Here is a 26,840-nt window from a genome sequence, read left to right as displayed (position 1 = left end):
GCTGAATCGTAAAGTCTGCACGGGCGCATCAGGCACAGGCCTGTGCGCACGCGCGAAATTTTGGAAAAGGAGGGGGGACTGAGGGAGAGCCGGAGGCGTATTTCTTCACATTCAGGCGGCGCAAATTCAAGGCAGAGGAGGAGCTGGGCACCAACGGCGGCGGCGGCGGCGGCATGTTCAGACCGGGAGAAACGCCCTGGGCACCTTATCCTCATGACTGACAGGTTAGTTAAAAGCTTTTTTTATCAAAACGAGCCTGCGGATTTCGCATATAACAACACCATTGAAATCACAGGGGCTCTGCAGACATGGTGACAGTTAAATGCGATGAGGAGTATACTAGTCATGGAGCGCTAAGTAGCAGTGCTCCATGACTAGTATACATATGGCAGGTACAGTAGATTGTCACACTCTCCTTCTCTGATCGCTTCCCTGACAGGAATGGGGACGATCAGAGAAGGAGAGGCACACAGTCCCTCCCTAACCCCCCCTTACCTGCCCCGATGCGCTGCGATTGGTCCCTCTGCAGTATTGGACCAATCACAGCGATCGTGGGCGGGTCAGTGGGCCAATACAGCTCCTTCCGGCTTCTCTGGTTGCCTAGCAACCCCAGCACGCCTGCTTCACTGAATCTTCAGCGCTTCGGTCCCTGCGCTGACAGTGAAAGCCGATCACGTACATGCACGTGGGGATGCGGTGAGGCACCACATTCCCCCACGTACATGTACGTGATATTGCGTGAAGAGACAGGAGGGGGGAGGGAGAGACTGCTTCCTTCTCCCCTGTACTGCTTAGGAGGACACGGAGCGCGCTGAGAGCAGCACGCTCATTGTTCTCTGATACTAGACTGCGCAATAGCGAAGCCTAGTGTCGAACAAAAGCAAATCCTGGAATCGAGGTCGTTACCAGGAAAAAGTATTGATTGGGTATTGAAAATTCAATTCCCGAAAACAACCCTAGCATACAGTAAAATTTTTATCCAATGACCTTCTAATGTACCTCCAGCCACATAATCACAAGTTATTTTCTGTCCGGTGAATGCATAATTTTTGGGGCCTGTACTCCCGTGGCCTAAAATAACATTTTTCTAGGCTCCAGCAGGGCACATTTTTGAGAGTTTCCTTTTAGGACGCATAAAATGGCCCCTGATTAAAATACAGATTTTTTGTGGGAATATTTGCCAATGATCCCCCTCTGGTATGTCACTGTCCATGTTATGGGACTATTTGTGCACTTCTAGTAAGTATTTGGTGGCTGCAAATATGACCTGAAGGTTTTTCAGGTTCGCCTGCCATTAAAGTCAAAGGGGCACGCTGCGAACGCATGGTTCGCGAATATTTGATCGCGAACGCACATTTGCAAACTGTCTTGGGCCATCACTACTGTTAACTCCATAGATGTCATGGGTGGCTACCGACCGCTGTATTTAAGGGGTTAAATTGCTGAGATCGGAGCCAGCACTAATGTTACCATTGCAGCAGTGTCGAGCTGTATGTTACAGCTGACACTCGCTGATGATGGCGGCAGCTCTGTCCCGGAGCCACCACCATCACATACAATACCAGGGGGATCGCTACGAAGGGCTGCAGGGACGAATGGGGGGGGCCGAACTGGTGAACGGAGGGCATCAGGGGCACATCTGGCATTGTGGGCACAAAGGTTGGAGATCAGAGGTTGAAACAGGCATTTTTACACTGCCGTGCTCCGATTGGTTAGTCTGCACAGCAAGGGACCACTCAGATTGGATCCTTGCCAGCTTCTCCGGTGTCTCTGCTCTTTAGGCTACATTCAAACGTCAGTATTTTCCTATATCCCGATTTTCGGTCCGTTTTTTGTGGATCCGTTGTTCCTGAAAATGTTTCCGCAAAAAACGGAAATATGTATAAATTTCAATAATCAAATAAAGTTGTTTGGATTTCTTTGAAAAAAAATTGAAAAAAATAAAATAAAATTTTGTTATATGTTTCCAGGAACGGATTCCGCATAAAACGGATGACATACTGAATGACATCCGAATGTCTTCTGTTTTTTGCGGATCCATTGACTTTGTATTGTACCAGGATCCGAATTTTGCGGAAAAGAATAGGACATATTTTATATTTAAACGGACATGTGGAACGGAACAATGGATACGGACAGCACACATTGTGCTGTCCGATTTTTTCCAGGACCCATTGAAAATGAATGGGTCCAGATCTGGTCCTGATCTGTTCCGCAAAAAAACTAAACAGATCAGGAAAGAAAAAACGGACGTGTGAATGGACCATTATAGTGTCAAAGCCCCAGTTAACAGTTTGGATGTAACTGTACGCCTGATTACGTTAAATTACAGGTAATCTGGATGTACAGTTACATCCAAATGCGGGAAGGGGTTAAAAAGAAAAAAAAATAGTTTTGAAGTGGGACAAAAAGAATAAGCAACCTAAGGCCTTTAACCCTTGCTTTTAACTTGGATGCCACATAGGCTAACTGTCAAGAAGCTGGCCATAGCATAGTGTTATTCCATGTATTGTGTCCCTTTGTGTCATTTTCCTCTCAGCGCCATCTATTGGATTCATAGTCTTATGCCAGTCACTCTGCACACTAGCATCATTTTCCTCTATTGGAATTCTAAACGCGTTCTGATCTGTAGCGGTGTGTGACCTATGGGAATTGTGTAGAAGCAGAGCGCCCTCCTTTGGACAGTCACTGTCTGTTCAGCCAATAATTAAATACCAGCATTTCACATATTAACCCAGGCCCACTACTGCTCAGTTGTATAAATCAGAATTTTGGACAATATTAAAATGTAAATGTTATATGGCAAGTGGCATTTTTCATTTTGATTTGGCAGTAAAAATGTCTACAAGAGAAGAAATTGAAATCTCAAATTACCTTGTTTAAGTCTTATTTTAGGTTTTTCATTTGATTTATAATTTTGATTGGAAAATAGCACTATGGGGACATGATAATTCATTGACATAGCCAAAGGCTATTTAATTTTAAATGTATTTTTGCCACATATTACCCACACTGGAGCTGGGAATGAAAATTCAAAGGGAAGACATACATTATACTTTTCATTTTGGCAGGCATTTTGCAGACATGGGTTAAAAATGAAATGTCAAATTGGGGATTTGAATTAGAATTTTATGTTTTTTATCATTTTATTTTTGGCAGGTTTCACCTCCCACCATAGATATCTTTATAGAACCTCCCAATACATATAATGCAGCATGAAGGGGCTCGGTGAAGGCGGCAGTGAAGGTGTGTAAGTGTCTGATGGGGACACACAGCTCATAAAAGGACAGCTGCCCGACCTCATAGTCCAGACATATCCTGACTCTATCACCGGAGATCTTGTCAGGTAACCGGATCTCTTTACCGTCATGTCTCACTGCATACTGATTATAATACCTCCACAAACTCCAGGACTTGTTATTATATCCAATGTATGACTGACCTCCCCTCCTGTCTATACTGGGATAACACATCCCCACCCTACACATCACTGATCCACTGCTCTCCACATCCCAGTAATGTCGCCCTGAGGTAAATCCCCTGCTGCTCATCACCTGATAATCCTGGAATCTCTCTGCTCTTTCTGGACGATTCTGATTATTTTGTGTCCAGGTTGCAGTTTTCAGGTCGTCTGATATAATAATGTTATTACCAGCTGTGTTTACATCCAGTAATATGTCTGCAGGACCCTCCATATAGATCCCTCTCCTTATATCTGTTATTATGTCACATAATGTGTGTAATTTGTCTGAGATCACAGCCACATCCAGATCCCCTACATCATGTAGATATCTATTTATGTCTTCATCTCCTCCTTCCTCCTCAGGATCACACAAGTCACCTGTATCTGGTTCCTGTAAGACAGTCAGTGGATCAGTCATGTTATACAGCTCCTCGATGTGTCTCATCCTCCCGGGCAGCTCGTCCTTCTTTTTTTCCAGCTTCTGGATCAGAGAAGAGAATGAGAGTGACTCTTCCTTTTCCTGCCTGGAGATCTCACTCAGGACCCTCTTCTCCAGGTCGTCCAGTTGTCTCCTGATGTCTGTAAACAGGGCAGTGACTCTCTCTGCTTCCCCAGATGCTTTTTCTTGTGCTTTTCTCCGGCGTTCCTCCAGGTTCTGGACTCTTTTCTTGGTCTCCTTCCTCTTTCTGGTCAGTTTCTGGAAAATATTTCTCAGTTTCCCTTTCTTCTTCTTAGAGGCCTCATCCAGCATCTCCACCTGATGTCCCTTATGTTCTCCAACCAAACTGCAGGACACACAGATACAAGCAGAGTCCTCAGTGCAGTAATACTCCAGGATCTTCTTATGGACAGAACATTTCCTGTTCTCTAGGGAAGTGCTGGGGTCATATAAGACGTGTTCTGATGACTTGCTGTGAACTCTCAAGTGTTTCTCACACAGAAAAGCCTCACACATCAGACAGGATTTAACAGCAGGTACAGGAGAGTCCACACAGTAAGTGCAGAAGATCCCGGTTTCCGTCTCTTTATGTTGAGTAACCAATAAATTCTCCATAATGTTACGCAGAGCTAAGCATCTCATCAGTGCAGGCCGCTCCTGAAACTCTTCTCTGCATCCAGGACAGGTATAAACCCCAGACTCGTCCTGTGTATCCAGTACACGATCAATACAGACCCCGCAGAAGTTGTGTCCACATTTCAGCATTACAGGATCTGTATAGGTCTGCAGACAGATAGAGCAGAGCAGCTCAGCTCTCACATCAGCAGATGCCATGGCTGACAGAGGAAGACAGAAACGAAACTGCAGTTCTCCACAGGGCAGGTTTATTCTTGTGTCCTCAGGGTGCGGCTGAATAGCACAAGATCAGTTACTAATAAAGGGGCTTTCATGTATCCATAAACATACCGGACACCGTCACACTGTAAAGGACACGCTCCCACATGTATCCAGAAACATACCTGAAGGCATCACACTATAAGAGGCACGATCCCACATGTATCCCTAAACATACCTGTCGGCATCACACTGTAAGGGGCACGCTTCCACATGTATCCAAAAACATACCGGACACCGTCACACTTTAAAGGACACGCTCCCACATGTATCCATAAACATGCCAGACAGCGTCACACTGTGAGGGGCACTCTCCCACATATATCCATAAACATACCTGACAGAATCACACTGTAAAGGGCACGCTCCCACATGCATACATAAACATCCCGGACACTATCACACTGTAAGGGGGACGCTCCCACATGTATCCATAAACATACCTGAAATCACCACACTATTAGGGGCACGCTCCCACATGTATCCATAAACATAGTTGACATCATCACACTATAAGGGGCACACTCCCACATGTATCCATAAACATACCTGAAATCACCACACTATTAGGGGAACGCTCCCACATGTATCCATAAACATAGTTGACATCATCACACTATAAGGGGCACGCTCCCACATGTATCCATAAACATACCGGACACCATCACACTTATTCTGCCACAGATGTACGTTAGAGATTATCCCCTGATTGTGTTACAACCAGACAGCTGAGAAGCTCTGACAGAGGCCTTTCAGAACCTCCTCCTTGAGTTTCTTTGTTGTGGTATTCAGTTCCTCATCTCGTTAGCCTCTCTCAGCTGTCATGTAGTTGGACTGATTGCATCCCTTTAAATTCCTCCCCAGAATGCTTTTCTGGGCGGCTTATACTTCTTCCTGGAGTGTGTGTGCATGCTGATCTTGTTCTCCTGTCTGCTACAAAGTTAAGTGTTGAACATTTATCTGTTATTTTCTGTTTGCTGGATCCCAGGTGACCCTGACTCCCTCCGTATCTTGTGTAGGGAGCCGGTGGTCGTGTCCCCTCACTATTGTAGGGTGCTCAGGGGTTATATAGTCAAGGTACGTGGATATGCAAACTTCCACCATTCGGATCTTTGCATAGGCTGAGCAGCCAGGGAAAGTGCCAGGTCTTCTGCAGGGGTCTCCCTTTGGTTCCTTAGCTTTTGGATCCAGCGAGTCATTTATGCATGTTGCTTTGCCTTGTTTCCTGTACACCGTCCGTGACATTATAAGCCGCCATAACCGTCTCAAGCATGCATCAGGTTTCACTTTTGGCTGAACGCCTTCAGGGTCTTTCATTGGAGGTAGCTGATCTCCGCAGGACTTTTTCTCAGCTTCAAGTGACCGGTTCAGCTTGCGTTCATGGAGTTTGTTCTGAGCCTAAGATCTCGCTCCCGGATACGTTCTCCGGGGGTAGTGAGAATTTTGTGCGTTTTAGAGAGGCTTGCAAACTCCATTTTCGCCTTCTTCCCCATTCCTCTGGTGATGAGGAACGGAGGGTGGGGATCATTATATCGCTGCTCAGGGGTAACGCTCAGTCCTGGGCCTTTTCGCTGCCGGAGGGGGCACGGCCCTCTCGTTCAGTGGATGAATTCTTTTTAGCCCTGGGTCAGATATATGATGATCCGGATCGTATTGCTCTGGCGGAGTCTAGACTACGTCTATTATGCCAGGGTAAACAATCCGCAGAGATATACTGCTCAGAATTTCGGAGATGGGCAGCTGATACTGGTTGGAATGATGCTGCACTCCGAAGTCAATTTTGCCATGGTCTTTCAGAGGGATTGAAAGATGCATTTGCCTTTCATGAGAGGCCTATTTCTTTGGACTCTGCTATGTCTCAGGCCGTTCGTATTGACAGGCGTCTTAGAGAGAGAGGAGAGATGTCCCCTTCCTGTCATACTCAGTCCCAGGACAGTGCAGCGGTCTCATTCTGTGCGCAGGGGTCTCAGTCGCTGTCAGCCCCTTCTGAGCAGGAGCCCATGCAGCTGGGGTTGATTGCTTCTGACAATAGAAGATTCAGCCCGCATGGGAGGGTTTGTTTTTGTTGTGGAGGTATTAATCATTTGGCAAATGTTAGTCCCTCTAGGAGATTCAGGCAGTTCTCTGGGAATAATAAAGAAACAAAGAGGAAAAAAATCTTTTAAAAATGTTCCGTCTGTTACTATTTGCAGGGTTGAGGCGGAAATTGAAGGTTTTCCGTTTGCTTGTAGTTCCCGTTTTGTCCTGCCTGCTAGGGTGGCGCTAGAGAGCAAGAGCATTTTTTGTGAGATTTTTGCGGATAGTGGAGCAGCGGTCAATCTCATTGATAGTCAATTCGCAATAACTCATGGTTTCCAGGTGTGCACTTTGGGAAAGGATATTCCGGTTTTATCGATTGATTCCGCTCCACTTTCTCAGAAATCATTAAAGGGCATAGTTCACAATATCCGTTTAATTGTGAGTGATGCTCATGTTGAGGATGTGTCATGTTTCGTCCTTAGCGGTTTGCCTACTCCTCTAGTGTTGGGGCTACCCTGGCTCACTAAACATAACCCCACCATTGATTGGCAAGCGAGGCAAATAAATGGTTGGAGTGACTTTTGCAGAGAGAATTGCCTCACGACATCTGTTTCTGAGGTTGCTACTAAGACTGTACCATCTTTTCTCTCTGAATTTTCGGATGTCTTCTCTGAGAGTGGAGTTCAGGATTTGCCCCCGCACAGGGAGTACGATTGCCCTATTAATCTCATCCCAGACGCCAAGCTGCCTAAATCTCGTTTATACAATCTTTCCCAACCTGAGAGGATCGCTATGCGTGCTTATATCTCTGAGAGTCTGAGAAAAGGACACATACGACCCTCGAAGTCACCTGTTGCCGCTGGTTTTTTCTTTGTTAAGAAAAAAGATGGTTCTTTAAGACCTTGTCTGGATTTCAGGGAGCTGAACAGTATCACTATTCGTGACCCTTATCCGCTTCCTCTGATCCCGGACCTGTTTAACCAGGTTGTTGGGGCTAAAGTCTTTTCCAAATTAGATCTAAGAGGGGCATACAACCTGGTCAGGGTCAGAGAGGGAGACGAATGGAAGACGGCCTTCAATACCCCTGAGGGCCATTTTGAGAATTTGGTTATGCCTTTTGGTTTGATGAATGCCCCAGCCGTTTTTCAGCATTTCGTGAACAGCATTTTTTATCATTTGATGGGAAAATTTGTATTGGTGTATTTGGATGACATTTTGATTTTTTCTCCCGATTTCAAAACTCATAAGGAACATTTACGTCAGGTCTTGCTCATCCTGCGGGAGAATAAATTATATGCGAAACATGGAAAAATGTGCGTTTGCGGTTCGAGAAATTCAATTTCTGGGGTTTCTTCTCTCCGCTTCTGGTTTTCGCATGGACCCCGAGAAGGTCCGCGCTGTGCTTGAGTGGGAGCTTCCTGAGAATCAGAAGGCGCTGATGCGTTTTTTAGGCTTTGCCAATTATTACAGGAAGTTCATTTTGAATTATTCTTCTATTGTTAAACAGAATGCTTTAAATTCCTCCCCAGAATGCTTTTCTGGGCGGCTTATACTTCTTCCTGGAGTGTGTGTGCATGCTGATCTTGTTCTCCTGTCTGCTACAAAGTTAAGTGTTGAACATTTATCTGTTATTTTCTGTTTGCTGGATCCCAGGTGACCCTGACTCCCTCCGTATCTTGTGTAGGGAGCCGGTGGTCGTGTCCCCTCACTATTGTAGGGTGCTCAGGGGTTATATAGTCAAGGTACGTGGATATGCAAACTTCCACCATTCGGATCTTTGCATAGGCTGAGCAGCCAGGGAAAGTGCCAGGTCTTCTGCAGGGGTCTCCCTTTGGTTCCTTAGCTTTTGGATCCAGCGAGTCACTTAAGCATGTTGCTTTGCCTTGTTTCCTGTACACCGTCCGTGACAGATTGGTTGTGAGTGATAGCCCCTGTTCAAGCAATGGTAGATAGCTGAACTCACTAATATCTCCAGATATAGGCACCAGTTGCATATGATAATCCAGTGAGGAGAATACAATGGTGAAGCTTTGATCATTTATTGATTTGCCTTGAAAACAAATGCAGGGAAATGAGGGTTTGCTAGAGGATATTAGAGGTCAAAAAGAAAAGCTCTCACCATCTTGAAGGTCTGCGACAAAGAGGAAGTACGAAGGACCTTACAGAGGATGTGATGTCACAAAAGAGGGAGGAGAGCAATGCAATGGAAATTTACATAACACACTATAAATGGTATTATAAGAATAACCACAGGGTGGCAGCGTTACACAACATAGTAAATGATAATATAATGCAAACACAACAATTGTAGAATACAAGAATAAAGGCTGGAACAGCAAACTCCCCGTCTGAAATCCTTGGATTTCACTATATATGCAACTACAGAAATGTCCATGAAATGTTGGAACCTGAAAGACAAAAAACAAACAAAAAAAAAACATACTGGAAATGGTGAACTGGAACAGTCCAACGCCTTGAGTCTTCTGGTTGCCAGGAATAAAGTTCCTCAAGTAAAGAATCATTCCTCCACGGGTAAGAGGAGAACAATCTCAGATGCAGGCCTGATAAAGGATTTGGGATGGCCTTGTTTTGCGATGGTCACTTCCACCTTGCGAACTTTGCCATCTTCACTGATGAAGACCTTTGAGATGAGTCCCATGGACCAGGAGTTTCTTTCCACCTTTTGGTCTTTCATGAGTACAAGATCTCCTATCTGTAAGTTTGGCTTGACCTGTTGCCACTTTCTACGTGCTTGCAGAAGCGTTAAATACTCCTTTTTCCACCTGCTCCAGAAACAGTCGGCCAGATGTTGAACGTGCTTCCACTGTTTCAGATATATGTTACTAGAAGAAGACTCTTCAGGTGGATTAGGAACAGATCCAAACTTCTGAGTGAGAAGAGTTGCTGGAGTAAGAATGAGAGCAACGGAGCGGGGCGCAGCATAGCGCAGTGTAACTTGACTTAGGGGGAAGTTGAAGGCAGACAAAGGGTTAAGGTTTATGGTGGGTTAGGGGTTGGGTTAGGAATTTCGCGGGCATTATATATGCCTGGGGGAGGAGTCACCTTTCACCGGCGTGCAGGGATTTGTCACGGTTAGTCGCATTATGGCTTCTGTGGAGGATTTAGTTTTGGCTGTGAGGGCTGCTGCTGAGCGGCATGGGCAGGACTGGCTGCAGGATTGTTTGAGGGTGGCTTTATCGGGTCCGGCCGGGCCCCCTGCGGCACCTGCAGTCAGGCTCAGTGCCAGGAGATCTGCGCCTCCGGAGCGCTTGAGCCCCGAGGCTACCCCCCGTGTGCGGCGGCGCTTAAGGAGCCCCGTTAGGGACCCTCCGCTGGCGCTGGCTGGGGCTGCTGCTGTTACCCCTTGCCGGCGCAGCGGGAGGAATCCTGCTCGGCGCCGGGCACTTGCGGGAGAGGGACATGCTGCTCCGTGTCCCTCGTCCTCGGCGCGACAGAGGGGGAGAAGTTCCAGAGCGGTGTCTCCCTCTCCAGTGCGTTCTGGTGGGGAGCGAGCCGGCGGTCGGATCTTACCTTCCCGGCCCGCAGGTAGGGTCCTGGTCTGGGCGAACAGTGGAGTGTGCGGCCTCATCGGCGGTTGGTGGGGGCCTGTCCAGGAGCGCAGCTGCTGTGAGGGATGTGGGGGCGCCGCGGCCTGCATCTGCTGGCCGGCGGCAGTCTGCGTCTGCTCAGCCGAGGAGTTCAAGGAGAGAAACAGCGACACCGGTGGCCGGCGGCGGTACTGCAGGTCTAGCAGTTGGAGGAACAGCGACACCGGTGGCCGGCGGCGGTACTGCAGGTCAAGCAGTTTCACAAGCGCTGGCTGTGGATTCTGGGTTCGAGCCCCCCATGGTGCAGCAGAGGTGTGTGACGGCGGCTTCAGGTCTAGGTGCGGCTGCCGGTTTTCCTCCCGGCGGGCCTGGACGGTCAGAATTATGTCCTGTTGGTGGAGGTGCGCGGAACAGGCGGCCATCTGGAGGTGGGCCAGGCGGCTGCGTGGACGGTGACTTGCGGCCAGGTCAGGTGGACGCTGGTCGTGGCCCCCAGGACTATGGTGCCTTTGAGGAGGGCGAAGTAAGTTTGGACGAAGGGGAGGCGGACGGCGGCCTTGACGATCCGGCGGGTGCCGGTCCTTCCTCAGCATCGACGCGGACCGGATCGTGGACGGCAGGATCTGCAGGACGGTCGGCGGCTACTGGGGGGTCGTCCCAGGGACAGCCAGGTGAGCAAACTTCGTGTCAGCAACGGACCCTTTGCGGGTCGGGGTCAGGGGGTGATTGGGGGGGGCTGGCTGGGTCTGAGGGTTTAGTACGGGATTTTATGTCGGGGATGCTATCGCTGGTGGCGCGTTTGGGTTCGGGTGCTGACACGTCCCCGGCGGCGGTGTGGTCACCTGCGCCGGTGGTTGGAGGGGGTGTGTGTGCTAGGGCGGAGGTCGTTGAGAGCGCGCCGGCTGTCACGGCGGGTGCTTTGGTGGGGGAGACGGCGGTGTCTGGTGGTGGTGGGGGCCGGGCGTGCGATGATGTCAGGATGGCGGATTCAGCTAAAGGTGAAGTGTATGTTTGCTTTGAAGGGCCTTTGGGGGCGCATTTGAAGGTTGAGGTCAGGGAAAGGATCTGGCGGGGGGAGTATGTTGAGATATTCTCATTGCTGCCGTTGGAGAAGTTTAATTTGGAGAGGGGTAGGCCAGAGGAAAGCAAAAAGGAGGAGGAGGAGAAGCGGCGGTATAGGTTGATTCCGCGGACGTTTTCGAACTGGCTTCAGGCTTTTGCGATATTCGCGAGTGTGGTGGGGGAGAAGGCGCCGGAGAATTGTTCGGCTTTATTTTGTTACATGGATGCGATTGGGGAGGCTTATAGGACATATGGCGGGGTGGCTTGGCTCCGCTATGATGAGCAGTTTAGGCAGAGAAAGGCAGTGCGAACGAGTATCCGGTGGGACCATAAGGATATTGGTTTGTGGATGCGGCTTATGTCGGCTCCAAGGGGTGTTGGCCAGCCCTTTCGGTCCGTTGCCGGGGGTTCCTCGGCGTCAGATGTCTCCAGTGGAAATAGGAAGGGGTGTTGTTGGCAGTACAATGAAGGTTTCTGTAGGTACCTTGCCGATTGCAAGTTCAAGCACGAGTGTTCCGGTTGCGGGGGGTCCCACAGTCTGTCTCGGTGTTTTAAGCGCGGGAAGGGCAGAGGGTTTGAAGTTGCGCACAAGGGGGGCGACTCCCGTGATGGTAGCAGAGATGGTCCCGTGGCTAAAGATTTACCCAAATAGGGAGGCTGCGGAATTGTTGTTGAGGGGTTTTAGGGACGGTTTTGTAATCCCGTGTGCTTCAGTTCGGGTTGAGGTGGCGACTCGCAATTTGTCTTCTGCCTTGCGCCGACCGGAGGTGGTTGCGGAGAAGATTGGTAAGGAGGTGGCTGCGGGGAGAATTGCTGGCCCGTTTTCTGAATGTCCTTTGCGGGATTTGTGGGTGTCCCCTCTCGGGTTGGTCCCTAAGAAGGAGCCGGGCAAGTTCAGGCTTATTCATCACCTGTCGTTTCCCGCGGGGGGTTCAGTCAATGATGGTATTAGCGAGGAGTTATGTTCGGTGTCGTATACGTCTTTTGATGAGGCGGTACGGTGGGTACGTCGCTTCGGTCAAGGGGCTTTGTTGGCAAAAACGGATATTGAGGCTGCGTTTCGTTTGTTGCCCATTCATCCGGATAGTTTTCATTTGCTGGGTTTTAAGTGGGAGGGACAGTTTTATGTTGATTGTTGCTTGCCGATGGGTTGCGCTATTTCATGTTCGCTGTTTGAGACGTTTAGCTCCTTTTTGGAGTGGGTAGTTAAGCAGGAAGCGGGTTGGACTTCGGTGTTGCATTACCTTGACGATTTTTTATTTTTGGGACCGGCAGGGTCGAGGGTTTGCTCGATGTTGTTGCGGACGATGGAGCGGGTGGCGGCCAGGTTTGGTGTGCCGTTGGCGCCTGAAAAGACTGAAGGGCCGGCTACGACGGTCAAGTTTTTGGGGATTGTGATCGATAGTGTGGCAATGGAATGTCGCTTGCCTGAGGATAAGGTGGCGGACTTGTTGTGTGAGGTGGTTTTTCTGAGAAGGGCTAGGAAGGTACAGTTGCGGCGGGTGCAGTCCGTCTTAGGCAAGTTGAACTTTGCTTGTAGAATCCTACCAATGGGTCGTGTTTTTTGTAGACGCTTGGCCATGGCTACGGCGGGTGTCTCGGTGCCTTTTCATTTCTTGCGTTTGTCAGCTGATGTGAGGGCGGATTTGGCGATTTGGGAGCGTTTTTTGGGCGAGTTCAATGGTCGGTCAGTGTGGATGGAAGGCCCTGTGTCTAATGCTGATTTGGAACTGTTTACTGATGCGTCAGGGTCATGTGGTTATGGAGCATTTTGCCAGGGGCAGTGGTGTGCGGGCCCTTGGCCTGAGGAGTGGAGAGCGGCAGGTTTATTGGGCAATTTAGCTTTGTTGGAATTGTTCCCAATCGTGTTGGCTACGGAATTGTGGGGGGGCTTGCTCTTGAACAAACGAGTGCGATTTTGGTGCGATAATTTGAGCGTTGTGCAGGCGGTTAATAGGCAGTCGGCTAATTCCCCTCCAGTGTTGCGTTTGCTGCGTCATTTGGTTCTGCGGGGTTTGCGGCTGAATGCCTGTTTTGTAGCTGTGCATGTTCCTGGTGTTGAAAATTCTATTGCTGACTCACTTTCTCGGTTTCAGTGGGATCGTTTTCGCAGGCTGGTGCCGGACGCGGAGGCGGAGGGTCTTTCTTGTCCTCAGTGGCTCTGGAGCGTGGCCTTGGGGTCTCCTCAGATTTGATCAGGCGGTCTGTGAGTAGGGGTACGTGGTCGGCATATGCGTCTGTGTGGTCTCAGTGGGAGAGGTTAATCGAGCAAGTGGGTGGCTGTGGGGAGTTGGAGGATTTTCACTCCTTATTGTTGTATTATGTGGGGGTGTCGTTCAGTTCGGGCGTGTCTTTTTCGGTAGCCTCTAAGCGGGTGGCAGCAGTGGCTTTTTGGTTGCGCTTGCGGGGTCAGCCGGATGTGTCTAGGAGTTTTTTGGTGCGGCAGGCTTTAAAAGGGTACCGGCGTAGTGTTACGAGGCTGGATGCTCGTCGTCCGGTTTCATTTGCGGTGTTGCAGAAGTTGTGGGAACAGGCGGGGGTGGTGTGTTCGTCTGTTTTTGAAGTGAGTTTGTTTAGGGCTGCTTTTTCTTTGGCTTTTTTTGGTGCTTTTCGGGTCTCGGAGTTGGTGTCTAGGAGTCGGTTGTTAGGGGGCGGTTTGTTACGCGAAGACATTTCCTTTTGTGAGGATGGGCTGTGTTGCGTGTTGCGCAGGTCTAAGACTGACCAGGGGGGCAAAGGGGTGAGGATTGTGTTGCGTGCATTGAGGGGGTCGGTTTTGTGTCCGTTGACGTGTGTGGAGGAATTTTTGCGGGTTCGGCCTGATGTTCCGGGATCTTTATTGATGCATAGGGATGGTTCGGCATTGTCTCGTTTTCAATTTGTGGCTGTTTTTCGGAAATGTTTGTCGGCCGCGGGTTTCCCTGCTCTGGAGTTTGCGTCTCATTCTTTCAGGATTGGCGCGGCGACTGAGGCGGCTAGGTGGGGTTTGGGCGAGGAAGCTATCAAGCGGATAGGGAGGTGGGAATCTGCGTGTTATCGTTCGTATATTCGTCCTCACCTGTTGTAACCTGTGGTTGTGATTGTTGGCATTTGTCATGTTGTTTTCTAGTCGGCAAGTCTGATCGTCTTGTTTTTTAGGTGCTTCACCGTGTTTGGCGTGGATTCTTGGACATTCCTACGTTCATTGGGGAGCCATGCGTGCGGATGTGAGAAGGAACGGCAGGCAGTTGGGTTTTCTATCAGATGAGTTGCAAATTCGGTGGATTGGTTTGCGGGGGTTGTTATGGGGACGGGTTCTTCAAGAATTCCATGCGTCAGTTGCTTTGGACAGGGCACCGGATATTTTGGTTTTGCATGTGGGGGGCAATGACTTGGGGGTGCGTAGTTCTAGGGAAGTGATTCGGGATATAAAGTTGGATTTGTTGCGGTTGTGGTGTGATTTTCCGGGGCTGTTGGTGGTGTGGTCGGAGGTGGTTGCTCGGAGGGTTTGGCGCTTGGCGCGGTCGGTTGTCCGGATTAATAAGGCTAGGGCGAAGCTGAATAAGGAGGTGGGCCGCTTTGTGCGGCGGCATGGCGGCATAGTGGTGCGTCACCGAGAATTGGAGGCGGCTTCGCCTCAGTTCCTTAGGGATGACGGGGTTCATCTCAATGATGTGGGTATCGACATGTGGGCCCTGGGGCTTCAGGAGGGATTGGAGACAGCTTTGAGGGTGTGGCAGGACGCCCATAGGTGAGGTTTCACCTAAGGTCGTTGGTGGCAGGTTAACCGGAGGGTCCTGGAAGGCAATTCAAGGCTTAATAGGTGCATGACAAGTTGGAGCGTGCATCGCATGAGGATCGGTAAGCTGGTGGTTGGGGCCCCTGTTTGGCAAAATGGGCCACAGGGGTAGATGGAATTAGAATTGGCGGATTCGTGCCCTTGGGTCGGTGACCGCGGCCAAGGGTAAGGTGGTATGAAAATGGAGGGAAGAGTGAGGAGAATGGCTTGCCTTGTTGCCTTCTAGGATCCTATTAGTATTTCAAAGTTTGGAATGTTGTCATGTATTTTGATATGCTTTTGATATGTTTTCTGTGTTTTATTATTTGGTGAATTATGTAAATGTTTAATAAATTGGGCCGAGTAGGCCTCTTTATCCAAGTAGGTATTCCTGTGTCTTATTGGGGAAGGGTAGTTAGTAGGGAAGGTTTAGTGGATGACTGAAATTATCTTCCATCCTATTAAGTCATGAGAGCAACGGAGCGGGGCGCAGCATAGCGCAGTGTAACTTGACTTAGGGGGAAGTTGAAGGCAGACAAAGGGTTAAGGTTTATGGTGGGTTAGGGGTTGGGTTAGGAATTTCGCGGGCATTATATATGCCTGGGGGAGGAGTCACCTTTCACCGGCGTGCAGGGATTTGTCACGGTTCCCGCCCACCTGCCCTGTTATTACGTTAGGGGAGTATTCTTATGGGCAGGTTAACCGGAGGGTCCTGGAAGGCAATTCAAGGCTTAATAGGTGCATGACAAGTTGGAGCGTGCATCGCATGAGGATCGGTAAGCTGGTGGTTGGGGCCCCTGTTTGGCAAAATGGGCCACAGGGGTAGATGGAATTAGAATTGGCGGATTCGTGCCCTTGGGTCGGTGACCGCGGCCAAGGGTAAGGTGGTATGAAAATGGAGGGAAGAGTGAGGAGAATGGCTTGCCTTGTTGCCTTCTAGGATCCTATTAGTATTTCAAAGTTTGGAATGTTGTCATGTATTTTGATATGCTTTTGATATGTTTTCTGTGTTTTATTATTTGGTGAATTATGTAAATGTTTAATAAATTGGGCCGAGTAGGCCTCTTTATCCAAGTAGGTATTCCTGTGTCTTATTGGGGAAGGGTAGTTAGTAGGGAAGGTTTAGTGGATGACTGAAATTATCTTCCATCCTATTAAGTCATGGCAGGGGATTCTGGATCCATAGATACAGGTACAAGAGGTCTTGAGTTGACAATAGCAGATACTTCAGCCAGGAAGGTAGTCAAAGTCTCATGGGTGAGCCTTGAAAAGTTTGAGTTCATAAGCATACAGTCCAATATTTTGCGGGTGATGCCTATCATTCTTTCCCATGAACCGCCTATATGAGAGGCATGCGGGGGGTTAAAGATCCATGTACAACCATTATTGGCTAAGTAGTCTTGAACTGGTTTAGAGTCAATTTGCAACTCTCGACATTCTCCTATGAAGTTGGTTCCACAGTCAGATCTTATGTGCTTTACTGGTCCTCTGATGGCGAGGAATCGTCTTAAAGCATTGATGAAGCTAGAAGCGTCCATGGATTCTATTGCTTCAATGTGTATAGCACGTACACTTAAGCATGTAAACAACACTGCCCATCGTTTGCTTTCTGCATGACCACCTCTGGTCTTACGTGCAGTGACTGTCCATGGCCCAAAGACGTCCAGACCAACATAAGTGAACGGTGGTTCGGTGCTTGTCCTATCAACTGGCAAATCAGACATTTGTTGATGTTGTAATTTTCCTCTCGCCTTGCGACAGTTAATGCAATGGTGAATAATATGAGCAACCTGTCTTTTTGCTCCCACTATCCAAAGACCTGCGGCTCTTGAAATGTCGGCCTTGATGCTGGACTCTTTCATGATAATGCCGTATCAACAGTGTAGTAACGTGGTGTTTGGCAAGAATAATAAGGGGATTCATTTCTGCAATCTCTAGCTTAGCCTTGTTTAGGCGACCACCAACTCTCAGCATGCCACGATCATCAATTACTGGTTTCAAGTTGACAATGGGGCTGCCTTTTGGTATATCTTGCTTGTCATGTATACATTTCAGTTCCATTTTAAAGGCACTCTGCTGTACGTTATGTATCACAAGCAATTCACTTAGAATAATGTCTTCTGCCGTTAGAGGTTTATGGCACAGGTGCCAACTGCGACAGTCAGTGTTATGCTTCTCAGCATGAAAACAATGAACAATGTGGACTAACCTTGCAATGATGTGAATGAGTCTTGACCATCTAGAGAAGCGTTCAAAGCGATGACAGCCCAAGCCAGCGCTCCTTTCAGACTTGGTGACGAAGGTACTAACTTCAGGCCGAATCTCTGGATCTTCATGAGGGTCCTGGAGACTGAAGACGTCTTGGATAGGAGTTTCTTCATTCTGGTTCAGCAGAAACTCTGGACCTGTCAACCAAGAAGAAGTTGCAGAGACTCTTCCAGATGCTGGTCTGGTGGCGCAATCTGCAGGATTGAGATGAGATGGAACATAGTGCCACTGTTCAGGTTTAGAGGATCTTCTAACCCTTTCGATGCGGTTACTGACATAAACGTAGAAGCGTTTTGACTGGTTGTAGATGTAACCCAGGACAACCTTACTGTCTGTGTAAAATTGAATGTCATCCACCTGAATATCCAGCTCACGTTGTATAAAGTCCGCAATCTCTACGGCTAGCACAGTCCCACAAAGTTCGAGTCTAGGAATGGTGTGCTCAGGTTTTGGAACTAATTTTGCCTTTCCAAACAGAAATCCAACATGTGCTTGATTGGAATAGTCTATTACCTTTAAATAAGCAACAGCTGCGATGGCTTCAGTAGACGCATCTGAGAAGATGTGGATTTCTCTCCTCCGAGTGGCTGTAAGGGATGTTGGAGTGTAACACCTTGGTATGTGAATACTGTCTAATGCATGCAAGCATTCCTTCCACAACTCCCACTTTTGTTGTTTGTCAGAGGGCAGTGGAGCATCCCAGTCAGATACAGACTCTGAGAACTGTCTTAACAGTAATTTGTCTTGTACAGTCAAAGGTGCCACAAATCCCAGGGGTTCATATAGGCTGTTCGCCACTGAGAGAACTCCCCGTTTAGTAAATGGTTTATCTGCACAGTTAACTTGAAATCCAAGGGAGTCATTTGCTAAGTCCCACCTCAGGCCCAGACTTCTCTGTACTGGTGGATTGTCTATCCCTAGATTCAAATCTCTGAATTCTGTGGCATGATCGCTGGGCTGAAAGGCTTTCATTACGGCAGCGCAGTTAGAGGCTATCTTATGTAACCTTAGACGAGACTTTGAAAGCATACCTTGTGTCCTTTTGAGCAGATCTATGGCCTCCTCCGCTGTAGGGAAGGATTTGAGTGCGTCGTCCACATAGAAGTCTCTCACGACAAAGTTTCTGGCATGTTCCCCAAATTCTGACTCACCATCTAAGGCAGCCCTACGTAGGCCATATGTAGCAACAGCAGGTGAAGGACTGTTACCAAACACGTGCACCTTAATGCGGCATTCAACCATTTCTTGTCATTGCTGATGTCATTGTTTCTATGCCAAAGAAACCTGAGGTAGTTTCTATGATCTTGCCGCACTATAAAGCAATGGAACATTTGTTCAATGTCAGCAGTAATGGCTACTGGCTCCTTTCTGAATCTCATGAGCACTCCCACCAGATTATTGGTCAGGTTCGGACCGGTGAGAAGGACGTCGTTCAGAGATACACCATTATGTTTGGCACTTGAATCGAATACCACTCTTATTTGGTTTGGCTTCCGTGGGTGATAAACCCCAAAGGATGGAAGGTACCAGCATTCTTCATGTTCTTGTAAGGGTGGAGCCAGCTCTGCATGATCATTGCGAAAAAATTTTTCCATGAAGGCCACAAAATGACTTTTCATTTCTGGTTTGCTTTTTAACGTACGTTGCAAGGAGATGAATCTGGAGAGTGCTTGTTCCCGGTTGTCAGGAAGTCTGGCTCTTACAGCACGGAAAGGCAAAGGTGCAACCCAGTGGTTAGATGCATCTTTGAAGAATTCATCGTCCATTATTTTAATAAACTCTTTGTCATCCATGGACAAGGCCAGTTTGTCGTCGTCTGGTGTTGTACAAAACACAGTTTTTCCCAAGTTGTCATAACTGGTAGGAATGATGTCTGGTGTCTTTAAGAGGTTAGAAAGCCTTTCCTTCACCTCATAATGACGAACACATGGCTTAAAATGAGATGTGCGACCATTGTTGAGCACAAAGGTTTTGAAGGAGTTCACTTGAGATGGTTTGTGGCTCTTATTTATACATACATCGCCCACGATTACCCAGCCTAAATCGAGTCTCTGTGCATATGGGGCATTATCAGGACCGTTGCATTGTTGACGCACCTTGTGGACCCTCAGAATGTCTCTCCCGAGCAGAAGTATGATGTCAGCATTCATGTCCATAGGGAGGATCTCACTAGCTAGATGTTTCAAGTGGGAATGATGATATGCAGCTTCTGGAGTAGGAATTTCATCTCTTTCATCTGGTATTTGGTCGCATTCAATTAAAGTTGGCAAGGGTATATGAACGTTCCCTTTTATGGAGGAGATAAGGTATCCATTGGCTCTTCTGCCATAAGTCTCTACACGACCAGAACAAGTGTTGAGGGTATATGGTGTTGCTTCTCCTGCTATGCCGAAAATCTCAAAGAATTTAGGTTTTGCCAGAGACCTATTGCTTTGTTCATCAATAATTGCGTACATTCTGATGGCTCTTTCAGATTGCCCTTCTGTGTAGACGTTGACCAAACACACCTTTGCACAGCACTTAAATCAGCCTCCTTGCCACATATCGCCATACAGGAAGAGTAAATAGTATTTGTAACTAATTCTTGAGCCGGTGGCTCCCCGCCATGAAGTGCGACGGCATTGGTCGCAGCTTACATAGAAACATAGAAACATAGAATGTGTCGGCAGATAAGAACCATTTGGCCCATCTAGTCTGCCCAATATATCTGAATCCCATGAATAGTCCCTGGCCCTATCTTATATGAAGGATGGCCTTATGCCTATCCCATGCATGCTTAAACTCCTTCACTGTATTTGCAGCTACCACTTCTGCAGGAAGGCTATTCCATGCATCCACTACTCTCTCAGTAAAGTAATACTTCCTTATATTACTTTTAAACCTTTGCCCCTCTAATTTAAAACTGTGTCCTCTTGTGGTAGTTTTTCTTCTTTTAAATATGCTCTCCTCCTTTACCGAGTTGATTCCCTTTATGTATTTAAAAGTTTCTATCATATCCCCTCTGTCTCTTCTTTCTTCCAAGCTATACATATTAAGGTCTTTTAACCTTTCCTGGTAAGTTTTATCCTGCAATCCATGTACTAGTTTAGTAGCTCTTCTCTGAACTCTCTCTAGAGTATCTATATCCTTCTGGAGATATGGCCTCCAGTACTGCGCACAATACTCCAAGTGAGGTCTCACCAGTGTTCTGTACAGCGGCATAAGCACTTCACTCTTTCTACTGCTTATACCTCTCCCTATACATCCAAGCATTCTGCTGGCATTTCGTGCTGCTTTATTACATTGTCTTCCCACCTTTAAGTCTTCTGAAATAATTACTCCTAAATCCCTTTCCTCAGATACTGAGGTCAGGACTGTGTCAAATATTCTATATTCTGCCCTTGGGTTTTTACGCCCCAGGTGCATTATCTTGCACTTATCCACATTAAATTTCAGTTGCCAGAGTTCTGACCATTCTTCTAGTTTTCCTAAATCCTTTTCCATTTGGCGTTTCCCTCCAGGAACATCAACCCTGTTACATATCTTTGTGTCATCAGCAAAAAGACAAACCTTACCATCGAGGCCTTTTGCAATATCACTTATGAAGATATTAAACAAAATTGGTCCCAGTACAGATCCCTGTGGAATACCACTGGTAACATGACCTTGTTTTGAATGTTCTCCATTGACTACAACCCTCTGTTGTCTGTCACTCAGCCACTGCCTAATCCACTCAACAATATGGGAGTCCATGCTCAATGACTGCAGTTTATTGATAAGTCTTCTATGTGGGACAGTGTCAAAAGCCTTACTAAAATCTAGATATGCGATGTCTACTGCACCTCCACCGTCTATTATTTTAGTCACCCAGTCAAAAAAATCTATAAGATTTGTTTGACATGATCTCCCTGAAGTAAACCCATGTTGTTTTTCATCTTGCAATCCATGGGATTTTAGATGTTCCACAATCCTAGAGCTTGAGATGGTGCGTTGTCTGAAGGCAAGGTAGGATGCATTGCTGTAACGTGCTTGTCACTGCTGCATTCTGCACACTTGATAATAACCTTACAGTCTTTCGCCATATGATTAGATAAGGCACGACACTTGTAACACACGCCAAGCTCTTTGAGTATCTCTCTGCGTTCTTGCAAGGTCTTTGCCCTGAGCCCACGACACTCCTTTAAAGGATGAGGTCTTTTATGGATGGGGCACATGCGGTTAGGGTCCTTTTCTTTGAGGACAGGGTATTCCTTCCTAGTAGTGCAGGTTGAAATGAGTGGAACATTGGTTTTCCTAACGGATACTGTCCCCCTTAAGTCTCTACGTTTATTTGTGGTGTTGTCATACCTTGAACATGAGGATGAAGCAGGTAGAGTGGATTCAGTGAAGTCAAAGCTGGGGTCATTCTTCTTTCGAGCTTGGTCACTAATGAATCTGGTAAAATAAGAGAAAGAGGGAAAAGACACACTGTGTTCTCTTGAACGGAAAGGAAGAAAGATCCAGCACCTTGTTTTTCTTGCTTGACATTTATTCCACAAACCAAATGTACAGCGGTGATAGAAACCTCCAAAAATAAGCCCCAGTACGGCCTACATGTTTCGAACCAGATGGTTCTTAATCATGATTAAGAACCATCTGGTTCGAAACATGTAGACCGTACTGGGGCTTATTTTTGGAGGTTTCTATCACCGCTGTACATTTGGTTTGTGGAATAAATGTCAAGCAAGAAAAACAAGGTGCTGGATCTTTCTTCCTTTCCGTTCAAGTTTATATGCTTGGGTCTCATCCCATCCGTGCACTCTCAAAACTGTTGATGCAGGTGAGCCGGACTGTTACTACACTGTGTTCTCTCTTGGATCTGGAGCCCTGGTCTGCCCATTTCTCTTGCATGCCATGTGGTAGTTTCGACACTATTGGATTGACGCCATGGGCGGTATCAAGGTAACTCAGTCCTGGCAGACGTGGGTCCATTTTTGCCAATTCAAGTTCTTTTAGTAGGTCGCTTAGATCCTGGAGTTTGCGATTGTCTTTGCCAGTTATCCTTGGGAAGGCTTGAAGTCTCCTGAATAGGGCACTTTCTATAGCTTCTGGACTGCCATAGGTCTGTTCAAGTCTCTCCCATGCTGCAGCGAGACCTTCCTCTGAGTGGCCTGCATGAACCACTCTTAATGTCTTTATGCGTTCTGCAGATTCTGGGCCTAACCATTTGATGAGCAAGTCAAGTTCCTCCATGGCAGTGAGGTTTATGTCACCGATTACTGCTTTAAAGGTCGATTTCCAGGCCCTGTAGTTTTCGGCACGGTCATCAAACCTTGAGAGACTAACGTTAATAAGCTCCCTGCGCATCATGTATCTGGCAAAGTCTGACATGTCTGATCTCCCACTCTATATTGCTGTATTGCATTGTGGTGTCTCTAGAGCATGTGGGGGCTCTGGCAGATAAGGTTGAGATTGATCAGGATGGAATGATGTGGCATAAGGATTAAGCTGCGGTTTAGTCTCTGGATGATCAGCCTGCTTGGTGTTAGATATTACCTTATTACTGGGCTGTGATGATTTCTGGTACTCTGGGGGTTCGCCCAGTTGGTGAGTTAGAAGTGGCGTTGGTGCATGCGATTTTACAGGAGGAGTAGGCGATGGTTGCCTTAGCACATACCTGGCAGTGCGGTCGGCTGGGTCTTCCTCTTCTCCTGGGACGAAACTGTCTGGGTCGGTACCTTGGCCTAATGCTTGCTCGAGGACCTTTAGTTTAGCTAAGGTAGCTGCTTCTTCCCTTTCTGTCTGGAGGATCTTTAGCTGGGCTTCTGTCTCAGGCTCCATTTCTGCCATCTTAGCCTCCATTTCTGCTTTCTTAGCCTCCATTTCTGCTTTCTTAGCCTCCATTTTAGCCTCCATTTCTGCTTTCTTCTTCATAATCTCCGCCTCCTTCTTAGCAAAGGAACTTCTTACGCTAGCTTCCTCTGCTTCTGCCCGGACTTCTATAAGCTTGTCATGCAAGGCTGACCTTCCGGAACGAGAGGTTTTGGAAGATGAAAGGGTGTATTTTGTATGTTTACTTGAAGTTGACCGATGGGATCTCGCCTCCTGTAAGTGTGCGATGCGGAGTTCTGCCTTGCTCTTAGCATCTTGTACTAGGGCATCCTTCTCTTCAAGGAGATTCTTTCTCTCACTCAGCTCCTCTGAGGCTTCGTCAAAATCAGAGTCGCTCAGGAAAGTGATGTACTTAGCAGAGAGTCGCTGATAGCGGACGTAGGAGTTAGTTAAGCGATTCAACGTCGTGGTTAACTTTGTTGGGTCGTTGTTATATCGTAAAAGAGCTGCTATATAGTGTTCAGTTCTCTGCCATAAATCGTTTAAATTGTCACTGAACTCTTCTTTGGTCGCCTCAAAGTTCTCTCTAATCTTTTGTGTTGGCTTGGTAACACGTTTAGATCGTACTGCTTGTTCTTCAGTTAACATGGACTCTGCTTCCTGCATATCTGAGTTTCTGGGAGCAGGGTGACTTTCTGTATGTTCAGTTACTGAGAGATCCACTAAGCCTCTTGTGGACATGTTATTCCTGTTTAAGCGGTACTGTCTCTTTAAGAGGGTATTCCAGCTTGTGCACTGTGCTTATGAAGCCACGTGCGTATAAGATGGCGGACAGCTCTAAGCTCGCAGGCAGACTGTGTGTAGACATGCAAGACTGTAGATTTAAGCTTCTTTTTGACTATTCTGCCACAGATGTACGTTAGAGATTATCCCCTGATTGGTTGTGAGTGATAGCCCCTGTACAAGCAATGGTAGATAGCTGAACTCACTAATATCTCCAGATATAGGCACCAGTTGCATGTGATGATCCAGTGAGGAGAATACAATGGTGAAGCTTTGATCATTTATTGATTTGCCTTGAAAACAAATGCAGGGAAATGAGGGTTTGCTAGAGGATATTAGAGGTCAAAAAGAAAAGCTCTCACCATCTTGAAGGTCTGCGACAAAGAGGAAGTACGAAGGACCTTACAGAGGATGTGATGTCACAAAAGAGGGAGGAGAGCAATGCAATGGAAATTTACATAACACACTATAAATGGTATTATAAGAATAACCACAGGGTGGCAGCGTTACACAACATAGTAAATGATAATATAATGCAAACACAACAATTGTAGAATACAAGAATAAAGGCTGGAACAGCACAACACTGTAAGGGGAACGCTCCCACATGTATCCATAAACATACCGGACACCGGCACACTATAAGGGGAACGCTCCCACATGTATCCATAAACATACCGGACACCGGCACACTATAAGGGGAACGCTCCCACATGTATCCATAAACATATTGGACAGCTTCACACTGTAAGTGGCACACTCCCACATGTATCCATAAACATACCTGAAATAACCACACTATAAGGGGCACGCTCCCACATGTACAAGCGACACGATTCCACATTTATCCATGAACATACATGAAATCACCATACCAGAAGGGGCACGCTCCCACATGTATCCATAAACATACCTGACATCATCACACTATAAGATGCACGCTCCCACATTTATCCATAAACATATCGGACAGCGTCACACTGTAAGGGGCACGCTACCACATGTATCCATAAACATACCTAAACCTCAATGTCAGTTTTCGCTAACAACGCCCCATACCCAAAATGTTGCACCCACCGCACAGCTTCATCAAATGACGTATACGACACAGAACACAACTCGTCATCAATACCATCGTTAACCGAACCCCCAGCAGGAAATGACAGATCGTGAATAAGCCGAAACTTGTTAGGCTCCTTTTTAGGCACCAACCCCAACGGAGACACCCACAAGCCTGGCAACGGACAACCTACAAATGGGCCCGCTATTCTACCAGCTAACACTTCCTTGGCAATCTTCTCAGAAACTACCGCCGGGTTAGACAATGCTGAAGCCAAGTTGCGATCCGCAACCGCAACCCCCTCCGAAACACACGGGATCCTAAAACCGTCCCTAAAACCAGCCAACAACAACTCCGCCGCCCCCCTATTTGGATACTTCTCTAGAAAAGGCTCCATCTCGACCACCTTCACCGGGGTCACCCCTTTTCTGCACAGCCTCAAATCCCTTTCCTTTTCCCCGCTTAAAACACCGTGACAAGCTGTGTGCCCCGCCGCAACCGGAGCATTCATGCTTGAACCTGCAATCAGCCGAGTACTTACAGTACCCCTCATTAAATTGCCAACAGCACCCTTTTTTATGTCCACCACTAAATTCTGCTGCCGAGGAACCCCCGGCCGCACCCCGAAAGGGCTGGCTGCCCCCTTTAGGAGCGGACATCAGCCGCATCCATAAGCTGATGTCCTTGTGGTCCCACCTAATACTAGGCCGGACCGCCTTCCGCTGACGAAACTGCTCGTCATACCTAAGCCAAGCCACCCCCCCATATGTCCTATAAGCCTCCCCAACCGCGTCCATATAGCAGAAAAGTGCCTAACAGTGTTCAGGCGCCTTCTCCCCTACCACACTCGCCAAGATAGCAAAAGCCTGCAGCCAATTCAGAAAAGTGCACGGAATAAGCCTGTACCGCCGCTTCTCCTCTTCCTCCCTTTTGCTCTCATCCAACCGCACCCTATCCAACTGAAACTTCTCCAACGGAAGCAACGAAAATATCTCCACATACTCGTCCTTCCAAATCTTCTCCCTAACCTCCGGCTTCAAGTGCGCTCCCAACAGCCCCTCAAAGCACACGTACACTTCCCCTCTCGCAGCATCCCCCAACCTAATGTCTTCACCAAGTCTTCCCTTACTACTCACGTTCGCCACCACGTCACCCACCGAAGTACTCACCGCCGTAGCAGGCGCAACACCAGGCCCTATCACACTCCCAACCTCAGGACAAGGCGCCCACACCGCCGTAGGGGAAGCAGCAGCCTCAGTACCCAAACGCGAAATAAGAGACAACATACCCACCAGCAATTCCTGCGCCAAACTCTCTGACCCTACCTTACCTAACTGCCCACCCCCCCCGCAACCCCCAACCCGCCACCACCTGGAGCCTGACACGAAGATCTCTCACCTGGCTGACCATGGGGTAACCTCCCAGTCGCCGCAGACCGCTCCGGAACATCACCTGGCGCCACAACGATCGTAGATAAAGAAGACGATGGACCGACACCCGACGCGACCACCGACCTGTCGTCCGCTCCACAGTCCTCCACGGAGAGCTTCCCTTCCTCCAACATCGAAGCAGAATGGAGACCCCTACCACCGTTCACGTGGCCGGGTCGCAAATCCAATGACGCGTCGCTCCCAAGCCCACCTGACGGCGGCCGCCATCCCATCTCCGCACTGGTCACCGCGTCCACTCCGCCACCCCTTGACCCACTGGCCCGATGGCCAATGGCCGCATCACGTCCCATTGCAGCTGTAACACCT

The 26,840-nt window shown here is 47.9% G+C and overlaps 1 protein-coding gene across 1 annotated transcript; it reads right to left on the bottom strand.

The window, feature by feature from the left end:
- Positions 1 to 3,146: 3,146 nt before the first annotated feature.
- On the bottom strand, positions 3,147 to 4,739 carry LOC122923120 (putative tripartite motif-containing protein 75). The gene has a single exon (XM_044273844.1). It carries the CDS (start codon positions 4,734 to 4,736, stop codon positions 3,147 to 3,149), a length of 1,590 nt encoding a protein of 529 aa, XP_044129779.1. The 5' UTR covers positions 4,737 to 4,739.
- Between the last annotated feature and the right edge of the window lie 22,101 nt (positions 4,740 to 26,840).

Source organism: Bufo gargarizans, unplaced genomic scaffold (genome assembly GCF_014858855.1).
Source record: "Bufo gargarizans isolate SCDJY-AF-19 unplaced genomic scaffold, ASM1485885v1 original_scaffold_1212_pilon, whole genome shotgun sequence".
In the NCBI taxonomy this organism is placed as follows: domain Eukaryota; kingdom Metazoa; phylum Chordata; class Amphibia; order Anura; family Bufonidae; genus Bufo; species Bufo gargarizans.
The sequence above is the reverse complement of the archived record's forward strand: the minus strand, read 5'-3'. Positions and strand labels throughout refer to the sequence as shown.